This window comes from Anastrepha obliqua, chromosome 5 (genome assembly GCF_027943255.1).
Source record: "Anastrepha obliqua isolate idAnaObli1 chromosome 5, idAnaObli1_1.0, whole genome shotgun sequence".
NCBI classification, from domain to species: domain Eukaryota; kingdom Metazoa; phylum Arthropoda; class Insecta; order Diptera; family Tephritidae; genus Anastrepha; species Anastrepha obliqua.
The window spans coordinates 126,927,870-126,949,961 of NC_072896.1; the positions used below are offsets into that span (position 1 = coordinate 126,927,870).

Here is a 22,092-nt window from a genome sequence, read left to right on the forward strand (position 1 = left end):
AAGTCCGCTACGAGTATGCATGTATGTGACCTTATTAACATTAACCTCATTCTCTAGGGCCTCGACGCAAATGGACGACCTCTTTTGGAATTGCATTTCCGTGTACAATTTTACATCGAGAGCCCATTTCTATTGAAAGATGAGATATCCCGTCACAATTACTATCTACAATTAAAATATAATGCTCTACAACGGGAAATGCCTAAAGAATATTCGGAACAGTCGATGATATTACTCGCCGGATTAGCACTACAAGCGGACTTGGGTGACGCACCCGCTGCAACTCAAACAATTGCAGCAACATCAAAGGGCACAACATTAAAATCCTTAGTATCGGAAGAGGGCGGTTGTGGTGGTCTTGTGGAGTGTGACCACCTAGGCCTGCTTTCTTCGCATGTCACAAGCTCCACGGCCAGCACAAACGAAGTCACAAATTTAGCAGCAAAAGCTATAGAAACAACAACAACAACAACTACAAAAGAAACGACAGCAGCGGCAGCAGCTGGAATAGCAACAACAACATTGCCAAAGAGCAACAAACGTATCAGTAATGAGAACGATCGAGTGCTTCGTCTTTCAAATTTTTTAACAGCAAGAAATTCCACAGCCTCAACACTTAACACGTCGCCCCTAGTTGCTAATACAAAAATAAAAGAAAGCTGGGAAAGAGAGAAGGAAAGGGAAAGGGAAGCATTAACACCAACATCAATGCCCGCCTCATCGAGCTCTTCGTCCACGTCGGTTTTCCCTATTAGTGGCAATTTGAAGAGTAGTCTGGGAGCAATGGCAGCCTCCTTTTCAGCTTCTTCATCGATTTCTTCAATAAACCGAAGTAGTTCATCCAATACACCACCAACAACTTCATCGAGTACGTCACTATCAGCTCTGGGGCAAACGCAGACACAAACATCGACACAGGACTATTTTTGTGTGAAAGACTATCTGCCCACCGAGCTGTGCACGGCTTGGGCAGTAAGCGCATTGCAGGCTTGTCATCGCGAAAATCGTGGTATGTCGGCGTTGGACGCAGAGGTGCACTATATTCAACACGCCAGCATGGTACACGAGTGCGTCAATTCGCACATATTTCGAATGCGTTCAACAAAAAGCGAAAACGGTTTGGGCAGCTCGTGGTTTGTTATTTATTCGAAGGGCATAAAAATTTTCAGCTCCTCTGAAAATCCTCAACAGCAAACTACCTTCTTATGGCCGAGCATTACAAAGCTGTCATTCGAGCGGAAGAAGTTTGAGATTCGATCAGGTGACTGCAAAATCTTACTTTATGCCACTTCGGACGAGAAAAACAAAATGCTATTGACATTGTGTCGCGAAACTCATCAGTTCAACATGAAGATAGCCGCACGTCTTAAAGAGGTCATTAAGCGCGAAGAAGAAGAAAGTAATTGTATTCACGCTTGCTACATTTATTCGCGCAGTCTGCATTTGCCCTATAAAAACAAAAGTGACCAGCGTATATCGGTTATATCCAGCACTAGTTCTAACACCACCTCGGGCATTGTCAGTGATCGTGTTCATTCTGAGGATGAGGTTGAGATAATGATAAATACACCGCCGGCACCGATTGCAGCACCTTCCACAGAAAGTTTAGCTTTGGCACATCTACTGGATCGGCCAAGCGTTAGCAGGCAAACTTCATCAGTCGGTCAAGTCTCGTTAAAAGATCTAGAAGAGCAGTTGGCAGCACTTTCCGTACGTCAGGAACGTCAAAAGCAGCACTCGAATTCTGTTAATTCCGGTGATGAATCGCCTGTTGAGAGAAGTCATACTTCAGCAGGAAATTCTTCTAGCAGCAGCTCGAACCAAGCATCCCAGCGTGCCGCTGACTCTTCGACTGCCACCGACTCACCGAGTTCACAACACAATATTGGCTCCCAGTGCTCGTCAACCTGTAGCACCGTCGTAGTTTTGCCAAGCTCGGATTCTACATCTAATACGTTAACGTCTTTGGCTGTACATTCTGTAATGAATTCTACGCCAATACAGCGACGCAACTCGACCTCGAGTAGTCTTGAATTGGGGTTTAGTCATACAGCACAAAATTCCATCCTCAGTGAGGCTGAGTCAACTTGTATTGATCATGATTTTGCATCTTCCACTCGGGATGAAAATGAAAGCATTTCTGGAGTGTACACACTGGCCCACGGCGCACCGCCCACTGAGACTTCTGGCGTATACACTATGCATAGCAGTGAAATGACCGGGCAATCGTCAGAGATTGCCGAGTCTGAAAAAAGCTCACATTATGGCGTTTTCCAACCGACAAAATGCGAGATAAATGCTGATAATTTGCATGAAAGTCATTCTAATCTGGACTCAGTCGATGGAGGGAATTATCTTGGTAAACGCATCAAGAACGAAGAGTTCCGTCTACGTTCAGACTCCAATGTAAGCACAAGTGGTTCATTCCGAGGAGATGGCAGTGATCCAACCGACAACAAGCACAATCTTCTCTCTGCAGAGGAATTAACTGACCTAATTGTGGGTCGTGGCACATACCCTAATCGTAAAACGGTGTCAAGTACTTTGGACTCGGATTGTGATTACGTTACCTTGCCATTGCCCATTAAAGGAGAATCATACATTCAAGGTCACCAAGACACTGCGCCAACCGAGGATCAAGTTGAAGACTTAATTAATGATTTAATATCCACTGATCCACCGGCACCTCCTCAACGTATCGACAGTAATATTTTGAAGCAAACAAAAAATCTAACGAGTCTTAGCAACATACCGATGCGTTCACCGCCGCCATATCACGCTCGCCATGAAAAAACCGGTCTATGTGGACCACCAGTGTGTCCTCCATTAGCACTAAAGCCAATTAAAAGTGTTGCAAGTAATGCAATTGACACAGCTTTCTCCAAAGTGCCATCGCCCACCATTCCAGTTGAGGTTACTACGCAAGCAGCTGGTACGCCAACACCACGTGCACCTACAGCTTCATCTGTCGTTCGTCGCCGTGACCCTCCGCCATATCCAACATCAACCAAGCCCCGTCCCATGTCATTAGTTTCGATAGCTTCTGGCACATCTTCTCTCACCCATTCCAATAACGCGCTTTCTTCCCCGGGAGGCTCCTTGTGCTCCCTAAAAGCCGAAGAGGTCACTGCTCGCTTCATTACTACTCGACCTCAAATCAACATTCTCAAAGCTCATACCAGTGTAATTAACGACAATCAGAAACCCAGTTATGCTGCACCAACGCATTGCTCATCGGCAGCGTCCACTTCCGGATCAATTGCCAGCCAGAACGTGACGAGCCATCTCTCCCAGCATTCTGTGCACAACTCTCACTATATCAGCGGTTCGCAGGTCTCGCTTAATGGCGATCACCATTCGGCTTCCGCCACCAGACAATCTTCCATATCTGCGGCTGCTATAGCCCATGCTGCGGCTGCCGCTGCCGCTGGAGCCAGCATCATTCCTAACACTATTGGTATACCAATTGTTCCTTATAGCTTACACGGCACACACAGTAGCATGTCATCATTACACCAACAACCGCCTCCACCACCGCCACCTTATCCGGAAATAAAACAATCCACACGAACTTGTGTGCTTTTACCAGTGATCAAGCATCGACAATTTCTGCCACCGCCACCTCCCAGTCTACCACGGCAACCGCCACCACCACCACCTCCATCTCATCTCGGAAGTGTTTATAGAAATCAATTGGCCCGAAAGCAGCTCGAGGTGTACCAACAACAGCTCTACAGCGATGTTGACTATGTCATCTATCCAATTCAAGATCCCGCAGTCAGTCAGCAAGAATATCTGGATGCTAAGCAAAGCTCCATTTATGCGGCAATGGCACAAACACCGCCACAACCACTCCCTCACGCACACCCACCCCCGCCCTCCTACCTGGCATACCATACAGGCAGTGCACACGTTGGCTCGTGGGATACATGTAAAGGCCACGCCATCTATCGCAGTACACCTTACTTGCCACTGACTTTGTCCACACACTCACGTTATGCATCGACACAGAATCTATCAGATACATATGTACAGCTGCCGAGCACCTATTCCCCACTCTACAGCCCCTCCATGGCCAGCTTATGCTCTTCGTACGAGCCACCTCCACCCCCGCCGTTACATCCCGCAGCTTTGGCAGCGTCCAATACAAGTACTACAAATTTATTCGCACGGTCACGATCAGATGACAATATATTAAATTCACTTGACTCGCTGCCGAAAGTAAAGCGTATGCCACCCCCACCACCGCCCCCATATGTAAATCGGCGTTTGAAGAAACCACCGATGCCGACACCATCTGAAAAACCCCCACCAAGTAAGTACTAGAAGACAAATACTTAATTTTACAGAGATTATTAACCCAATTACTTATACCCCTCATAGTTCCCTCCAAACCAACCACTTCTAATATTTTGCCTTCAAAAAACCATGTTACGGTGCGAAGCCAATTACCGCCAAGGAAACCACCCACCTTAAATACGAATCGAAGCGTCAACAATATGACACGCACATCCAGCGGTGCACAGTGGGCGGGTGAACGACCGAAGCCTAATCTGATTTCATATAACGGTGAAAGCATTCTAGCTCACCTACAAGCCAGTGTTGCGGCGGCCAACCGACAAACCGCCAGCTTAGCATCAACCACTAAGTCAAAGGAATCAAACGGTGGCAATAGCAACTCTAGCCATGGAAGCAACCCATCTACGAACAATGCAGCTGTCAATCCACTGGATATCACAGTACTACGCGAGAAGAGCAAACATTTAGATTTACCGCTAATCTCTGCGCTCTGCAACGATCACTCACTGCTTAAACAGACGAAGGTTTTTAACAATTCTAAAGGGAATCGCACGGCCACAAGCGCTTCTACAACAATGAGAAATGCCAGCATGCTGCCAGCTTCTCCGAGTAGTATGCGAATGTCATCGGCGATCAACCATACCAACAACAGCAAAGCTGTTCATCAAAGCCTGACAACAAATTCTGGAGTTTTTGTTGGGAATGAATCTGGAAACTCGGTTTCCGCCGCTTCGCCTATAACGGCTGCTGCTTCTGCTTCGGTCTCATCTTCGACTTCGGCATTGGCAACCACAACAACACCAGCAGTGTCAAGTGCTATGTCAGCCTCCACCACCAATACAAAATCTGCCACTTCGGCATCATCAACGATCCAATTGTCATCTAGTAAGGGGCGTAGAACAGCTTCGAGCCATCGTCACCCCAATGATAAACTTCCCCCTCTGCCAATGCAAATGGCTGAAGCGAACAACTACGTCATGGATCCAGCAATAATGAAACACCACAAAAGCTACACCCCTCAAATATGAAAGGCTAATACAAATGCGATGTTTGATGCAGAAACGCAAAAAGGTTAAAAAAAGTTCTGTTAGAAAAAGAAGCTAAAAACGAAAGCAGAGAAGAGTAATGAAATATAAAACGATGTTTACTCAAATCTTTGGCATACTAAGGCTACGAACGGCACTAGGTGCATTTAAATGCAATCCCATGTATTTGCCAAACGTAAACACTGCTTCCACCTTGAAGCCGAAACGAAAGAGGTATGTACATGTATACGTACAGCGGAGGTATAACATCTTTTTCGAGATTTCTTTTGTTCGCGTGTTACTTTCTATTCCTAAATGAAAACCACGCCGAACGACAACTACAAACATATGAAAGTAAATAATTCTCGTAACTTGTATCTCTTTAGACTTCACTTCGATAAGAAACAACGATCCTTCACAGTGTTTAGGTGGAAGCTTCGAAGACCTTTTTTTTCTATAGCGTATGCGTACTAGCCAAGGTCACAAAGTGCACACCCAGAAAACTTTCAAAAATTTAAAGACAAAAATCCCTTGAAAGAAATTATACACACACACAAATGTATTTTATTTAGACGAAAGCCACCTTTCATTGACAGCCGAGTCTACGTTCCCGAACGGATGCGGCGAGTCGATTTTAGAAAAAGTGTCACTTCAATAACATTCCCCTGTTACAAAAATAAAACTCCTTGACACATCAAAATAAATGAGAAAATACAAATCCAGAACTTAAGCATAATCATGCACGCGCCGAAGTGCAGACCAACTATCGATAGCCTAACATCCTTAACTAACTTCCCGGAACATTAAATTATTACAGGTTTTCGTGCTGACGAATTGCTCGTCGCACATTATTTGAGGGCACCTGTCTTCACATATACTTACATACCAGTGCATAAAGTACATACACAACATTTCCAAGAAATCTGAAAAAAGTTGAACTATTTCTATGTTCAAAACTGACCTCATTTCATGTAAATTATTAAATGAAAAGAAAAACACTTTAATCTAGTCACTTTTAGAAATTCATAAAACAAACAAACAAACAAATAAGCAAGCAAAAGACGGAAGATAACACAAATACTCAAGTTTGAAATATTTTTTTTATTATTTCAAATATTTAATTCGAGCTGACAATGCAATTAAGAATTAAATGTATTTTTTAATATTTATTGTTGTTGTAGTCCATAACTAACTTGTGTCATACACAAGTTTTTATTCGTATTTATGTTTTTTTTTTTAATCTTTCCACTTTTTTCATGCACGTAGCCACTACAGAGTACGAGCATATATACATATCTCACAAAGCATATAGGAATGTATGAAACAAAAACAGTAACAAAAATTAATAATACACTCACACATACATACATATCATAAACGAAATCCGCCCAAACAACTGTGATCGATTTTTTATTTTTATTTTATTTTTTGATTTTAATTTGCATACTTAAACGCTTTACAATTGAAAGTTTCGAGAAGATCGAACGAGAGTAGAGATGCTTTACTTTCTTTAACAATGTTTTCCTAAAGAGGAATACTCGTAACAACTACGCCATTACATACATATAGCAGTTAAGTTCACCAAGAGCGTGAAGTTTAGGCTTAAGCAAAGTGCAAAAAACACGAAGCGAACAAAACAAATCCAAATGATCGAATTGCCGAGCTTTGCATGTCACAACAAATGGCAATTTATGCATAAAAGGCATAAGCCAAGCCAATAGCAATGCAATCAAACCTCTTTTAGTTTCATAGCGCTTAGGGTGTAAGTGAGCAAATACTCCAAGTATTGCGTATTTTTTTAGAATATTTGAGATTTTAAAATATGCAAAATGCATTTAAGTGAATATTGCCTAGACTTGCCCTACCGTACGTTACGTAGTGCATAGGTATGTATGAATAAATATTTGAAATGCCGCAAATGATTGTACTTGTATATGAATGATTAATTTTTGAGGTTTAAGAAAATATTAAAAATATGATTATGAGGAGTATGTAAGCGAGCAGTGGATGTGTGCAAATTTAACGTTGCATGTTTGTTACAAACACGGTTACATACATATATTATTATATCTAAAAAAGATCATATAATACAATTTTTTTTTTACAAAAAATGTGTGCGAAAATTGTTTTTTTTTTGTAATTTGTTCACAAAAATTTACGTAGGCTTTTCTAGTTCAAAAGTCTATTGCTAAATGTGGTTAAGTGAGTGAATAACAAAAATTACATTTTTGCCATATTGATCATCATAGATAATACGAGTATACACATGTTTTGTTCACCTTAAAAGGGGAGTCCGCAATTTGGGAAGTAATTCGATGTTTGCGTGTGAATTATAGATTATATGAAGCAAACGAAAGAAATCTAATTTTTCGAGAAAACTCGTAATTGAGTGAAAAGCATTACATCAGTTTGGAGAGAAAGAAACCCATTATTTTTGGGTACAATTTTTGCGCAAATGGTTTAAAACGGTTTTATGGGCGTTGCTACGACTACTAACACACCGGTCAACTTCGATTATTTCTGTGGCTTTATCGACATTTCCTTTAACAACAAAAATGCCTGAACGGAGTCGACGAAACCAAAGTTGCATATAATTAGCTGCCAGCGGCCTGGCTTGCATTTTCGCCTTTATCAAAGAAAAACTGTAAAATGTACCAAATTTTCTCTCTCTCTCTCTCTCTTTGTTGAGTCCCATTGTTAAAACTCGGCAACTCACAACTGAATGGAACAATCAAAAAACAGCAAAAGAATTTTGTTAGTGTGAAATGTCAGCTCAAAAACGAGCATAAACTTTAAATTGAGAGAGAAAATAATCGATATCTTTTTCCCCAAACGACAATACGTTCTTAGGTTTTTCAGTAAGAGGGCTTCAACTTTTGAACTTTTTTGAATAAAACACAAACGGTTTGACTTTTTTAACTATTTTTTTTTTATTATCGAGTTTGAACATATACATTTAAGTATGAAATTCGATTTCTTTTGCATGACCACCGCGTGCACGTTTTACGAAGTCCAATCGTTAAACCCAATTTTCGACCACTCTTTTGCATAAATCGGCCGAAATTCCAACAATTTCGCGTTCAATATTGGCTCTGAGCTCACAAATCGTCGCCGGCTTGTTACTGTAGACCAATGACTTCACATAACCCCAAAACGGGAGTTTTAAGTAGCAGTAACAGAACGATTATTTTCATAAAAAATTTGCACGATTTGCAATCGTTGCTCAAGTGTGTAGCGCTCTCCCTATCGTGGTTTCGCTCTCCCTATCGGAAAAAAGTTGAAGCGCACCTATTGAACAACCCTTTACATGCAATACACACCGATTGTTGGTTTCTCAAATTGTGTAAGCTCCTTAAATGTGTGTTGTTTTTTCAACTTGTGTTTTTTTTGTATAATTTTATTATTATATTATATTACTTTTACTGTTTCGCAATTCCGCAAAGTAAATAAAACTATGCAGCAAGAACTTTTCAAAAATATATATAGGTATTTCAAACAAAAAATGTGAAAATACTAAAAAACACACATACATATATATGTATTATATGTGTAATGCATTCAAAATTATACGTTTGTACTGAATTGTATTTTTATTTTATTAAGACAATTTCATTGTAGCATTAGGCAATCAAATTAATATTACGGTATACGAAAATTTAAACAAATGTACTAATTACCTTATAAAAGGCATACTAAATTAGTTATTAAAAACATTCCCACTGTTTAGCGTAAAGTTAATAAATACGAATTTTAAATAAAAACTTGAATATAACATTTGAAAAATACTTATTCAGAGCTTTTCAACGCAGCTAAACTGAAAAAGTGAAAGTGTAACACTTCACACACACAATTACGTATACATGTGTAATTATATGTTTGGGGGCAGCCTATAACGAATCGGAAGTGATAGAAATAGGCGTGCCCAAAAGGAAGATCAAGTTATTCCAGAAGCAGGCCGTTGACAGATGGCCAACACGGATACCTGCAAAATAACTAAACAAACGTGGCCCAATTTCAATAAATCCAGAACCGATGAGTTGTTGAGCAAGCCACAAGCAGAATTATTCAGAATTACGTCAACTCAAGCTGGCCACTGCCATTTGGGAGACCGTGCAGGGAAGATGGGGTGGCCGTACAACAATAGATGTAGAAACTGCAATCAAGAATAATTTAAGGAAACAGTCTTTCACTATCTGTGTGAGTGCCCAAGTCTGGGTGCTCTACAACAAAAAAATGCTGTGGGGAATCTCGGTGGTCAACTTGAAAGAAATTGCAGAAAAGAAAATAGACTGCATAGACAGATTAATAGTGTAAATCCAGATGGTTCGACTAGTAAAAAACAGTGGTTCTACAAGTGGTGTATAAAAATGGCTTCATTTGCGCTAATTGGATCTGGGCTGTGTCAATCAGACAACTCTTCCACCACCACCATAATAATGAATATGAAGTAAAAAACTTGTGTAACGAATAACAGGTCATCCTATTTTGTAAGTAAACACCAGTAAATTATCGCGAAAGGCATTTTGCTTATAAGTTTGTTGATTATTGAATCTAATTTCATTATTTAAATTTGTATGTAAAGTAACAAATGGGTGACGGTTCCATGTTTGATTTTTCGAACAATTCCTTTTTGGCATTATTTTTGGCCAGAAAATTTTGTGTATAATCCTCAGACAGCGTTTGTCAAAAGCTTGTAAGCGACTGGTTATGGCGGTGGTGATTTTCCAGATAGAGCTACTGTACAGCAATACCGATAGCATATTCGACTTATAGAACCTAACCTATAAACTGGAAGTCAGGTTGTAGTTTCTCCATACAGAGTACAACATCCCGAAAGCCCCTCTGGCTTTTTCGATTCGGGAGCGTATGAAGCGCGAAACCCATTACCTTAAGTTCGGCTAGGCGATGTGCCAGGAGGCATATGTCGTCATCATAATCGGTGTGCTGTAGCAAGCTAGTCATCGTCCATTTAAGACATTTGTATTAGATGACAGAAATGGAAGTGGATTGGTCATACTTTACGCAAGGAGGACTGTAAAATAGCTAAGAAAGCAATGGTAAGGAACCCACTCACAGTGAAAGGAAGAGCCCCTAGCAGGCTAAGAGAAACCTGGAAAAGAACTATAGATCACGAGGAGAAAACGTTTTTTCTAATAGCGGTCGTCCCTCAGCAGGCAAAGGCAAATCTCCGAAGGTATTTTTGTCATGAAAAAGCTCCTCATAAAGAATATCTGCCATTCGGGGTCGGCTCGAAACTGTAGGTCCCTCCATTTGTAGAACAACATCAAGATGCACGCCACAAATAAGAGGAGGAGCTCGGCCAAACACCCAAAGACTAAAAATTATTTCAAATTTAAATACAAATTTATATGTACATACATACGATATTTGTCCGACGTGCGTAAAGTATTTTATGAACTCCTATTTTATCGAAATGGAGTTTTACCAGGCAGCTTGAGCACCTGGACTTCGCCGATGACATCTGACTCCTCTCTCTCAAGCTCACTGACATACCAGCGAAGGCGGACAGACTATTCACTCTGGCACGGAATGTCGGATTGGAGGTCAACATCGACAACACCAATGAGAGTCAACCACAATAAAGCAAGACATTTAACAGTTGAAGGGCGTCCAATGTAATTTGTCAAAATCTTCTGCTACCTCGGCTGCAGTATCACGCAGACGGCGGATCAGATGAAGACGCCAACTGCAGGCTAAACAACGCAAGGGTGGGATTCGGGCGAATGCATACAGTATGGGTAAGTTCGCAAATCTTCAGAGGCCTTAAATTACCAATATTTAGTACGAAAGTGAAGCTAGGCTAGTCTCTAACACCATCACATAGAGACTACAATCTTTCGTAACAAATGCCTCCGCATCATCTGTAGAATATTCTAGCCGAACACCATCAGCAACAACGCGCTGTGGCGATCAAGGAATGGGAAACACATTCTATGGCAAATCAAGCGCAGAAAGTGGCAATGGTCAGGTCACAAACTTAGAAAACTACCAGATAACCCGCAAGGTGTTCGAGTAGAGTACCAGAATACAACAGCCCAGAACCGTGTACGATGGAAGAGTCTTGTCGAGATCCTATGCGCCTGAGCGGAGCGATTAAAGAAAAACAACATGTGTGGCAGTTGCTCTAACTCAGTTTACAATAAACATTTGAGTGACCAATCCCCTGGAGCCGTCCTCGTGCATCAGGCCAAAGTAAAGTAGGTAGCTATTTTCGAAATAGATAGCACCCTTCGATTTTTTTTTTTCAGATGGATAAACGGTGAATAAGAATCCTTATCAATTCCTTATCCTCTTGTGAAGTATTTCCGTGAAAATGGCCACGAAAAACCATCATATTTATCGAAAAACAATGCTAGCATCGATCAGGCTCGAAAAATGTATGAACCAGAATTTACTTTGATCAAATACTTTCTTAGGCTTAGCAAGATCAAAACTTTGACAGCACTTGATAAAAGTTGTATTTTTATAATATTTATTTTATTTTTTATTCTTTAACTAAAAATACGTAATCCTCTACATAACTCTTTGTTTGTAACGAATATAAAAATTTACAAAGGGAAACCAGACAAAACAAAATAGGCTTGCAGGTGAATATATAATAACATAAGCATATAAGAGCAATAAGTATAATATGCAAGTATTCACAGATTTGTTCCGTTACTAGAATAACTTTCTGGCACTTTCGCTACTGCTAACGTGATTTTGTACAAAAATTATATAGGCATAGCTATGCGTTCATTAAATAACAAACAAGTTACATTTTAACTTCTTCTCTTCTGAGGGCTTAATTCGTAAGCATGTCTTCATCATCATTTGGTATTCGTTTCCATCGCTTGGTGACAGTTAAAACTATGCCAACAATGAACAATATAGCACCAATCGATATAAAGCCGATTCCAGTATAGAATCCGTAGCCACCCAACGCAAGAACAAGCTAAAAAATTATGCATTTCAAAGTTTGAGGCATTTAGCTATGTTATATGCTTACTTTCGTTCTACCGGCTAACTTTGCATCTAATTCCGCACGCTGATCGAACCAAAACATGGGCATTAGGAAATTCGGCACACCGCGGTATATACTACAAGTATAAAAGTTATTGCATTTTATCAGTTATGTAATCTTTATTTCTTAAAAACTCACTCGAAATCTGGATCTGGTTGGATCATCATATTAATTTGCAAACGGCCATTCACTTCGAGCGGAATACCAGTGGTTGGCTCTATGGCTAAATTGAAACTATGTTTACTCCCATCCGGCTGTAATCCTGATACAGCATTCAAATAGGCGGAGTCAGCCAAATAGAAGTGTGGAAATGAGGCATAAATCGGGGCATTATTACGACATTTTTTACATTCTACGACACCCGTTTTTGGACATTCGTCGGAATTTGAATCACAGAAGCATTTCTGATTCGGATAGTTTTCGCCAGAATCAAGTGTTTCGGTCGTTCCAACCCAATTGTATCCCGTTAAGCCATACCTTTCAATAGTTCCATTCGGTGCCAAATTCATATATCGACACGCATCCGTTGCAAAGATAGTAATCTCCTGTAGAGGACTCAAATGTGGTGGAAAGAGGTCGCCGGTAGTTCCATTAACTGTGCCACACGGTGCCTTGTAAAACCCAGTCTCAGTCTTCTGATTCCAATGCGTCAAACGACCCAAATTGGCCATGTCATCGACACCAGTATGTATCGTGAAGAGACCGTCATATTCGGCGGAATCGTTTCGATCTACGAGCCAACCAAAACGAGTGTAGGGGATATTTATTTTCGTTGTATTGAAAAGGTTTAAGAAATCGATTAATTTATCCTTATATCCCTCGAAAATCCACTCGCGTACCGTTTTGGTCGTGTACAGTTCACCACCTTCATTATTCAACATGAAGTTCAGAATTTTTTTAATAAATTTGTTTCTGTGTCTCATCTCATCGGCAACAGTCTGAAAAGAGTGTTTATTTAAATCTGGAAATTGTACTCCGATATTATGTCTGAAATACTCACTGCTGTTATGACATGGGCCGCTGTTAGCATATCGTCCAAAGATCCGCCAGATCGCTGCTCATCGAAGAACCAAGTGCGTTTCTCAAAGTACGAGACTGTATTGTTTTCATAAAAAGTAATATTCTGCTTCAAATGTTTCTCAAGAAATACATATGGCCCCATTTCAACAAAGTGAGGTTTGACATTCGGATTTCGTATCTCTGCGGGATTCGTCCAGTTAAACATATGAAATTCTAAGTAAATTGGAATTGGTGCCTCTACCCAATTCTTATAGGATTCAGAGCCGACTCTCAGCATTAAGTTCTGGAAATACAATAAGACATCGATAATAGTTCTCGATTATCGTTTTTTAATTTATAATAGAAACTTACATTTTGCATAATGGTATCCGCAATGCCATTCCAAAATATCAGTAAAGCAACGCCCAGAGCCGCAAAGAAGGTTCCAAAACCAAAAACCCAGGCTTTACGCTGTGTGACGCTACACAACTCACAACACATTTTTTATTGTGAACTACGCAATAATTCCAGAAAATTGATAATTTTAAGACTATTCAACGCTTCTCGTAACGGGAACGAAAAGGTTAAAATACAGCTTTGCAAGTTATTTCAGGATGAGGAGCTACTGCAAGAAAATGATAAATATCTTTTTTTAAACTTGTTTTATAAACAATTCGTACGTGTGCGAATGTATGTTCAATTAGTGTCACTGAACATCATTCAACTATTTTTTGAAATACTAGCATGTTTTTTGTAAATTTATTATAAAGTTATGCATTATTTTCTAACAAAAGCAGTATAAAATATAGTTCCATACTTGAAAAAAAGACGTATTACTCAATTTTAATCCTCCGGGAGTATTTCTGTCATGAAAGAACTCTCATCTCTTTATTTGAGGCACAACATTAAGACGTACACGACGAATTGGCGGAACAGTTTGGCTAAACATCTAAAAAAGAATATGCGCGCCAATCATGCAATATTGGGGTGCATCCACTCTCCATAAAAAAAACATCGATACTGTTTTTCCACCGGAAAGAAAAAACTTAACTTTCTACCACTCTTTCAAGCTTGCACCTTAAAAAAATTCCATACACGTTTTTTTTTTTAATTTTTGTAAATTTGATGGATTTTTTTCCGATTTACGTAAGTTTATTTTTTTTTAACCTGGGACTATGGTTTATTCTGTTCTTGTAAAATTATAAATTAAATCCTTCTAAGAAATTAACAAAGAAGTAGACATTTACAGTGATATATATAGGGCCCGCCATTTATCGTTACGGATTTGAACTACGTATTATTTGAAGAATGGGAACACTTAGCTGTCATCTGATTTGACAGAAAATTAGTTTTATTCTTCCGCTGAACGAAAATGGTTGTGTATACGCTCAAAGAATGCTGGGAAATATTGCGACATTACTTTGAAAATCATGGTAATGTTGCAGAATGTGTATGAAAATTACGTACGGCAATGGGAAGAAGAAAAGCACCGAATGAAGCGTATGTGCTTCTGATATCGTTTGGCCGCCTCCTAGCTGCGATTTGGCGCCGTTGGATTATAATCTTTGGGGTGCCGTCAAAGACCAGTGTTATGCCAACAAACCAGCAACAATTGATGCACTGAAGACCAACATACGCGATGTCATAGCTGAAATACAGCCGCATACAAGCGAAAATGTATTGAAAAATTGGACCGATCGTATGGGATGGTGCATGGCTAGCCGAGACAGCCATATGAATGAAGTTGTGTTCCATCATTAACCGGAAGGATTGTACTTCAAAATAAAAAAAACAGTTTGGAAAAATATTGAGTAGTTTCTTTTTTATAGCATTTTTAATTCCGTAAAGTTATATGGCGGACCCTGTATAATAGCTATACACTGTGTGTATTTGAGAATTTTATACTTAAAATAAAAAAATTAAATAATGCCGAAAATAAGACTAATTTCAAGCTAAAATGAGAGAGAACAGAGCTAGCCATATCAAACGAAATATTTACTCGGCAATCCAAAGAAATATCAGTACTTTAATTAGTTCACCCTGTATTAGCTGATTTTTATTTACATTTAGAAATGGAAACACGAAAAGCCACAAAGAAGCAAATTAGAACCTTATTTAAACATTTTAAAATCACGTTCTCCTCATTTTAACCCTTTGTGCTCGCTGGTTCACCCGACAGAAAAGCGCCTCGAGCGCAAAGGGTTAAATTTTAAACGTACATACATACAGCGCCTCTCGCCATCTCGCCTTTTTTATGTAGGATTTAAACATGATTCAATAATAAAAGGTTTGCTCAGTTAGCAGCTTTCTCATTCCCTCTTGACAAATCGGCTCCCTTAGCAAGACACTGGGTTGTTAACTCTAAAAATGTTTAGCAAAAGTGGAAGAAATGTAAAATTTGTAGGAAAAACATTTCGTTTTCAAAAGCGTGTATAAGCACTTGCTCGGTATGTGAATAACCAAGACGATACGAAAAACATACCGACATACAGCTTAAATCAGGATATTACAAAGCATCTTTTTGGGGCAATGAACGTGAAAGATGAACGTTTTGACAATTTGAGTCCAATGCCTTTCAAATACAGGTTTGGGAAGTACTTACTACGTTACTTTAAAGATACATAAGTTACCAACAATTGCTCATTTAGCAATATGTAACTAATAGCCTCCTGATGGCAGATGTCTTTTTATGAGGAGTTTTTTCATGGCAGAAATATACTCCGAGGTGTGCCATTGCCTGTCGAGGAGCCTCTGCAATTACATACAACATTTTCTATCATTTGTGTTTCATGCCCGTGGTAGTTTGTCAAGTAGTTAGGAATGAATAATCGCGACTTGGGGGTCAAAACTCCAAACTTACGTGGGCGTAGCATAGTAAAGCAAGGCGCAAGGAATTCATTAGGGCCATACTGCTTAGGTAATATAATAGCTTCATATTGGTAAAACTTCCCAACTTCGTGATCAGTTTTCAATTTGAAAATTAATTCACAAAATATCAATCTGGGATTAACTTAATAACATTTTTTTAATATCATTCCTGGCAATTTCTGTTTGTACCAGTAGTTATAATTTAAGTAAAAAGAAAACGTTTTTTGCTACCATTTTTACCAAAAAGGTATTTAATTTTTCCACTTTCTACGCCCTTCCTAAATGCGACCTTTTGTAAGGGAGTGTCAAAATTCGAATGTCACAAGTGAGCAAACCTTTAATAATTGAATCAAGGGATTTAAACAAGCGCGAACAGATTTTTCTAAGGAAATTTTGCCAAATACTTTTAAAATCTAACATAGCTTTAGTTTAACCTTTGATTTATGAGTACACATTTTCTTCTTGTGGATTATAAAACTACGAATGTGAATGATGAAAATCTTCTATTTTAATATACATATGTAAGCGCTTTCGTTAAAAGTCTACAGATTAATTCTTACATTAAGTTTTCAATACTCTATTAGCGATACTATAAATTGGTTATCTTGCCATCATAAATGTTTCTAAAAAAATACGGAGGCCATTAAACAAAAGCGTTAAAAGCGTCAAAGATTACCCAATCAATATTTTTGCTAAATTGGACCCCCACAGCGAAAACATAAACAGAAATAATATAAAAACTTATCTAAATCTACGAGTATGGGCAAAAATCTTATATAGATTTCAATATTTTTATAGATTTACTCCAGCAGCATTCCCCAATCATGTAGGGGAATGTTTATGCTATTATAACAACAACAACAAATTCTTTAAATAGCTAAAAAATACTCAGCGATTTGAAATTTACGTGCTTGGGTAAACAATAATTCCAAAGGTTATTTTTTTATTCATATGCACATACAATCATATATCTTATTTCTGCCGATTCTGCAAAATGCATTTTTATATTCTTATATTTTACTGTTAATTTACGGAATTTTTCTGACCGTTTATATAAGACCACGTATTTTGAAACTTTTATGTAAATCAGACCGCGTCGTTCAACCCTAAACGGTTCGAAAAAGTGCGCGCAATTGGAGGCGTTAAGAGGAATATTTTTGTCAGGTACGCCTATAACTCAGGAACTATACCTGAATTGACAGAAAAGGTTCGCCGTGTTTATGCCAAAATGTAATCGATCAGTCAGAAGATGCAATTTGTGAAATATTGTGATCCATACATAATCACCACGCCGACACTCTTTATTACAATAAAAGTCAGCAATTCCACACTGAGTATTTTTATACCCAGGAAGTCACTTTTGAGCTAACACCCTTTGATATTAGTATTATATACTAAAGTGGGGCGAAGCCTTCAAGATATGGAAGAAGTATAGAAGATGTGAGCGTGCGTATGTACTTTCAAATGTGTGAATACATACATATAGGTATATACTTCCATTATTTTTTATCGCACATTTCAAATGTGCACTTGCATGTGTATGTATTTGCATATTTATGTACATATGTATTTATATCTAAAATGGTGTCATAAAGTCACCAGAACAAACTATTCAGTCAACAAATTCAAATTCACGATGATTATTGGGTTTACAAACCACTTTCTGGGAAACATTTATCGATTTTCATGAATTTTTGAATACATTTATAAACCTGAGAGTAGCGAAAACAAGGAAGGAAGTCAGTTTGGGGATCAGAAGGCAAGCCTTAAGAGTCCACGCACATATGCATACTAGATTTTGCGGTTCGATGAGAAAAACATAATGTTATGGTTTAAAACACACTTTATTATTCAATATAGTCTCCCTCCTCTCACTTTCACCCAGTGCAAAGTAATTAGGGGTAATTTTGGACTCCAAACTTAGCTGGAAATTAAACGTCGAACAACGGGTAAGAAAAACTGAAATTGCTTTATATGCCTGTAAACGTATGCTTGGAAGAAGATGGGGTCTTCAACCTAAGCATACATTATGGTTGTATAAGGCGGTTATACGACCAATGTTATCGTATGGTTCGCTAGTTTGGTGGAAAGCTCTAGGGAGAGATTACAATACCAAATTACTCGGCAGAATACAAAAATCAGCCTGTGCAATAACGGTCGGTGCAATCAGATCATGTCCGAGGGAGGCTCTCAACGCACTGACACACGTTATTCCAATAGACCTACACATTAAGAAGACGGCAACCATGAGTGCTTTTAGGTTAAACGAAGCGGGTCGCTGGAAAGAACAAACTTATGATCATGCCAGTCTACTATTGCGACAAACTCAGTTAACCTCGGTGATGACTGACTACATCGTCCCGACGGTAACATTCAATAGGAATTTTGCCACTCTCTTTCCATCTAAGGAGGAGTGGAATAAGGGATTCTCACTAAACAACTTCGGCACTACAGTCTATACAGATGGTTCTAAAATGAATTGGGGTGTTGAGGCTGGTATATGTATACTCTCATATACTTAAAATTGAAAGATCTGTGCGTCTCCCCAATGCCTGCAGTGTCTTCCAGGCGGAAGTACTGGCAATTGGGGAAGCTTGTAGGCTACTAATCGCAGATTTCTCTTTTAAGGGCAATATCAATATTCTTTCGGATAGCCAAGCTGCAATCCAGGCACTGGATTCAGCTACTACAAACCCTATGGTGGTGGAACAAAGTAAGAATAGCCTCACCACCTTGCGTGTAAACCATAAAGTTACCTTAATCTGGGTGCCGGGACATCGGAATATTGAATAATGAACAAGCAGATGAACTGGCAAGAAGGGGATCTGCCATGAATAACGCTTTTGCAGAATCGGTATTCACACCATTAGGCGCAGTCAAGAGTACAATTTCCCTAAAATACCTTCGAATCGCGGATTGTAGATGGAGAGACCAGACGAAATGCAAAATCAGCAGAACGTTATGGCCCACCTACAACCTCAAACAATCGTCAATGTTGTTAAACATGAAACGACGGGATGCCTGGAGACTAACGGCAGTCATAACTGGCGTTTGGTCTGTCGGAGAATAAGCAGCCAAAATGGGCATCCCTCACAACACATACTGTCTTAGTTGTAAACAACCGGAAAGGAAACAATCTTCCACTTCCTCTGTGAATGCCCTGCCCTATGGAAGGACAGAATGTTAACCCTGGGCAGGCCGCTGTTCAAGGGTCTGGAACAACTGTCTGGCTTAAATGTCAACAACCTAATAAGGTTCTTAAACCCCACAGACTGAATATAGCCATGCCGTAAATAACTGGTAAACAAGTTGGTAACGAGGATGTGGCAACAAAATGGTGCGGAAGCGCTAGTTGGGTTCTGGAAGAATCACCACAAAAACCAACCAACCAACCATAATCTCTCTGATCAGCAATACACTTGTCTTAACGAGATTCCAATTTATGAATTCCATCCCTGAAGTGAGTATCTGGAATGTTATGACGCTTTCCATGCATGAATTTTTTTAGGTCTGGAAACAGATGGAAGTCACTAGGGGCCAAATCTGGTGAATGCGGTGGATGCTCGAACAATGCAAATTTTAATTCACGGATTTTACCCATTGTCAAAATGCTCTTGGGACACGGAGCATTGTCCTGATGAAAAAGATTTTTTTTCTTTGCAAACTGTTACAATAGTATTCCGAATTTATTGTTTAACTAGTTTGCAAATAATCCACAAACAAATTTCCTCTTCTTTATAGTACCATACTTAACTTTCCAAACACTTTTTTCTTTCAGTATACACAAAGATTTTCTTGATCGCAAAATTGTTTTTGATTTTGGTTTTTCTTTTGTTAATTATATGTAAGTATGCATGTCATTTGTACATATATTCATTTAATGAATAAATAACAATTGAATTGATTTGAAAAGATCAAAGATCGGTTAGGGTACTGAGCCGTAAGATATCTTTCTATATATTTTCTTACAAATGAGCCACAAATTAGCATATCGATGCGCTTCTTACAGCTTTTCTTACAAGAATGTTTATATTTATACAATTTGCAAACTATTTTACACAAATATCTGTACGGTAACTAACGAACAACTTTATATATATATGTGTATTCATGTATGTATGTATGCATGCATATGTACGCATATGCATATACTTATATATATGAATATACTATATCTACATATACTTGTGTCTAACAAACCCCGTATGCGGCTAAGTATTGGCGAATGCTACGACTCGCTTTCAAAGCAGATTAAAATGAAACTAAATTCTATTTAACAGCTATGCTGTTTTATAAGTGCCTCCCTCGAATTTAATGAGCCTTTAGCACCCAATCGATCGCTACTCAATCAGCCGTGCTGCTAATCCGAAACAACCAAATTTCGATTAGTTGCAAGACTTTAAGAGAATGAAATTTGTATACAACCGCATACGGAAAGAAGTTATTAAGTGTATTTAGGTGCGGAATTTAAATTTATTTGATACGGTATTTCTATGTACATATATGCAGATATATACATGTTTCTTTATCTTCTTTTTTTTTGGTACTTAGAAAGCGTTAACCCTTTTGTGCAAATATAACCACTTAAGTATGTACTTTATAGCATCTGCATATATTATATATGCCTCCTTTGAACGTTATCTTTGCCTGATAACTTGCATTTAGAGCACATTCGCTTTTTCTAGCAAACAATTATTATGTGCACATACGTTGGAGATAACAACGACGTTTTTATTGCGTTTTTACAAAATTCGCTCCTACGAGCACATACTATCTGCATGAATGTATGCATGTATAATTGTATCTATTGCAGTTCTAATAATTATTGCCTTAAACGTATCGAAGGGGAAAGAAATATTTTGCCATGTCTACACCAAAACTGTGTGCTCTAAACTAGTCTTAAAATATCCCAATTCACTACTGGGTTGCAGCCCATGTTTCAAATGTTGTTAATGTGTATGACTATTTGTAAAACTTACTATTATTTCTCGTCGACTTTTGCTCTAGTGATTAGTCATAAAAGATTAAGAATGTAGTTTTCAGCTGTTTGCAACTACATACATAAAAATGAGTTTTAGTACAAGTAAGTACCTGGTATAATTATAAAAATAGGCATGTACTCACTTACATACATACCTACATATTTCAGTCCAAACCTTTGTTGAATAAGCGTATTAGAAGCGCTATTTTAACACTAAAAGATGAAATATTGGAAATTGGCCTTGGCTAGCACTGAAGGACAAATATCAACCCACTGAGATTTAGATCAATAAAAATTGCATAAATATCTCCGACTCTACACTGATAATCACTTTATAATTTCTCAATATTAATGTTAATTGAAGACTTGCATATTTCGGCACAATCAACTTAAAATTTACATTTTATTCTAACCGAATTTCGAACGTTGTGAATCAGAAATCGCAGCAACAACACACTTTTCACTCGCTATTTAAATACATATGCATTTCAAAAAACCCTACAAACTAAAACTTTAATACAGATAATTAATGGCAAACAATAACCAAAACAAACAGTTCACAATGGAGCATAGTGATCTAAGGAAATTGTTCTTGTGCATAACACGAGTCTTCACGAGACATCTTTCAAACAAAACATTTGCGATTGAAAAGAATTGTTTCATCGATACCACGGCGCATTCATTCAGGTTGGAGGCGCTAGACCAGCAACAACGTTTTGTACATATAAATATCATGAACTATGTTGCACAGTCGATAGTCATTTAAAGCAAAAAGCATACGACGGTAGTATAAATGTAACGGTTGTACTGTACGGATGGACACGGTAAATGAAAAAAAGCACATCAGCTGGTTTACCGATACGCCCTTTAATAGATTCGCCTTGATCGGCACCAAG

At 38.6% G+C, this 22,092-nt stretch overlaps 2 protein-coding genes across 12 annotated transcripts in view; one reads left to right on the forward strand and one right to left on the reverse strand.

The window, feature by feature from the left end:
• Nucleotides 1–22,092, forward strand: part of LOC129246862 (protein expanded) — a 57,291-nt gene that overhangs the window by 34,572 nt on the left and 627 nt on the right. For 3 of the 6 annotated variants that reach the window (XM_054885547.1, XM_054885545.1, XM_054885546.1), the window contains 2 exons: nucleotides 58–4,315; nucleotides 4,384–7,922. In XM_054885547.1, the coding sequence (XP_054741522.1) occupies nucleotides 58–4,315; nucleotides 4,384–5,327 (5,202 nt within the window). In that variant the 3' untranslated portion in view covers nucleotides 5,328–7,922. Of the gene's footprint in view, nucleotides 1–57; nucleotides 4,316–4,383; nucleotides 7,923–9,118; nucleotides 10,062–22,092 lie in introns of those variants that run through there. The other 3 variants (XR_008582520.1, XR_008582522.1, XR_008582521.1) reach the window with 2 other exon arrangements.
• Nucleotides 11,801–21,732, reverse strand: LOC129246863 (protein croquemort). 6 transcript variants are annotated; one of them, XM_054885553.1, is made up of 6 exons: nucleotides 21,610–21,732; nucleotides 13,720–13,969; nucleotides 13,349–13,651; nucleotides 12,487–13,286; nucleotides 12,334–12,424; nucleotides 11,801–12,279 (listed from the first exon to the last, which is right to left on the reverse strand). In XM_054885553.1, exons 2-6 carry the CDS (start codon nucleotides 13,846–13,848, stop codon nucleotides 12,130–12,132), a joined length of 1,473 nt encoding a protein of 490 aa, XP_054741528.1. In that variant the 5' UTR covers nucleotides 13,849–13,969; nucleotides 21,610–21,732; the 3' UTR covers nucleotides 11,801–12,129. The 6 variants fall into 6 exon arrangements, with proteins under 6 accessions (XP_054741528.1, XP_054741526.1, XP_054741527.1 ...); XM_054885551.1 differs by having other exon boundaries at nucleotides 13,720–13,972; XM_054885552.1 differs by having other exon boundaries at nucleotides 13,720–13,972; nucleotides 21,597–21,726.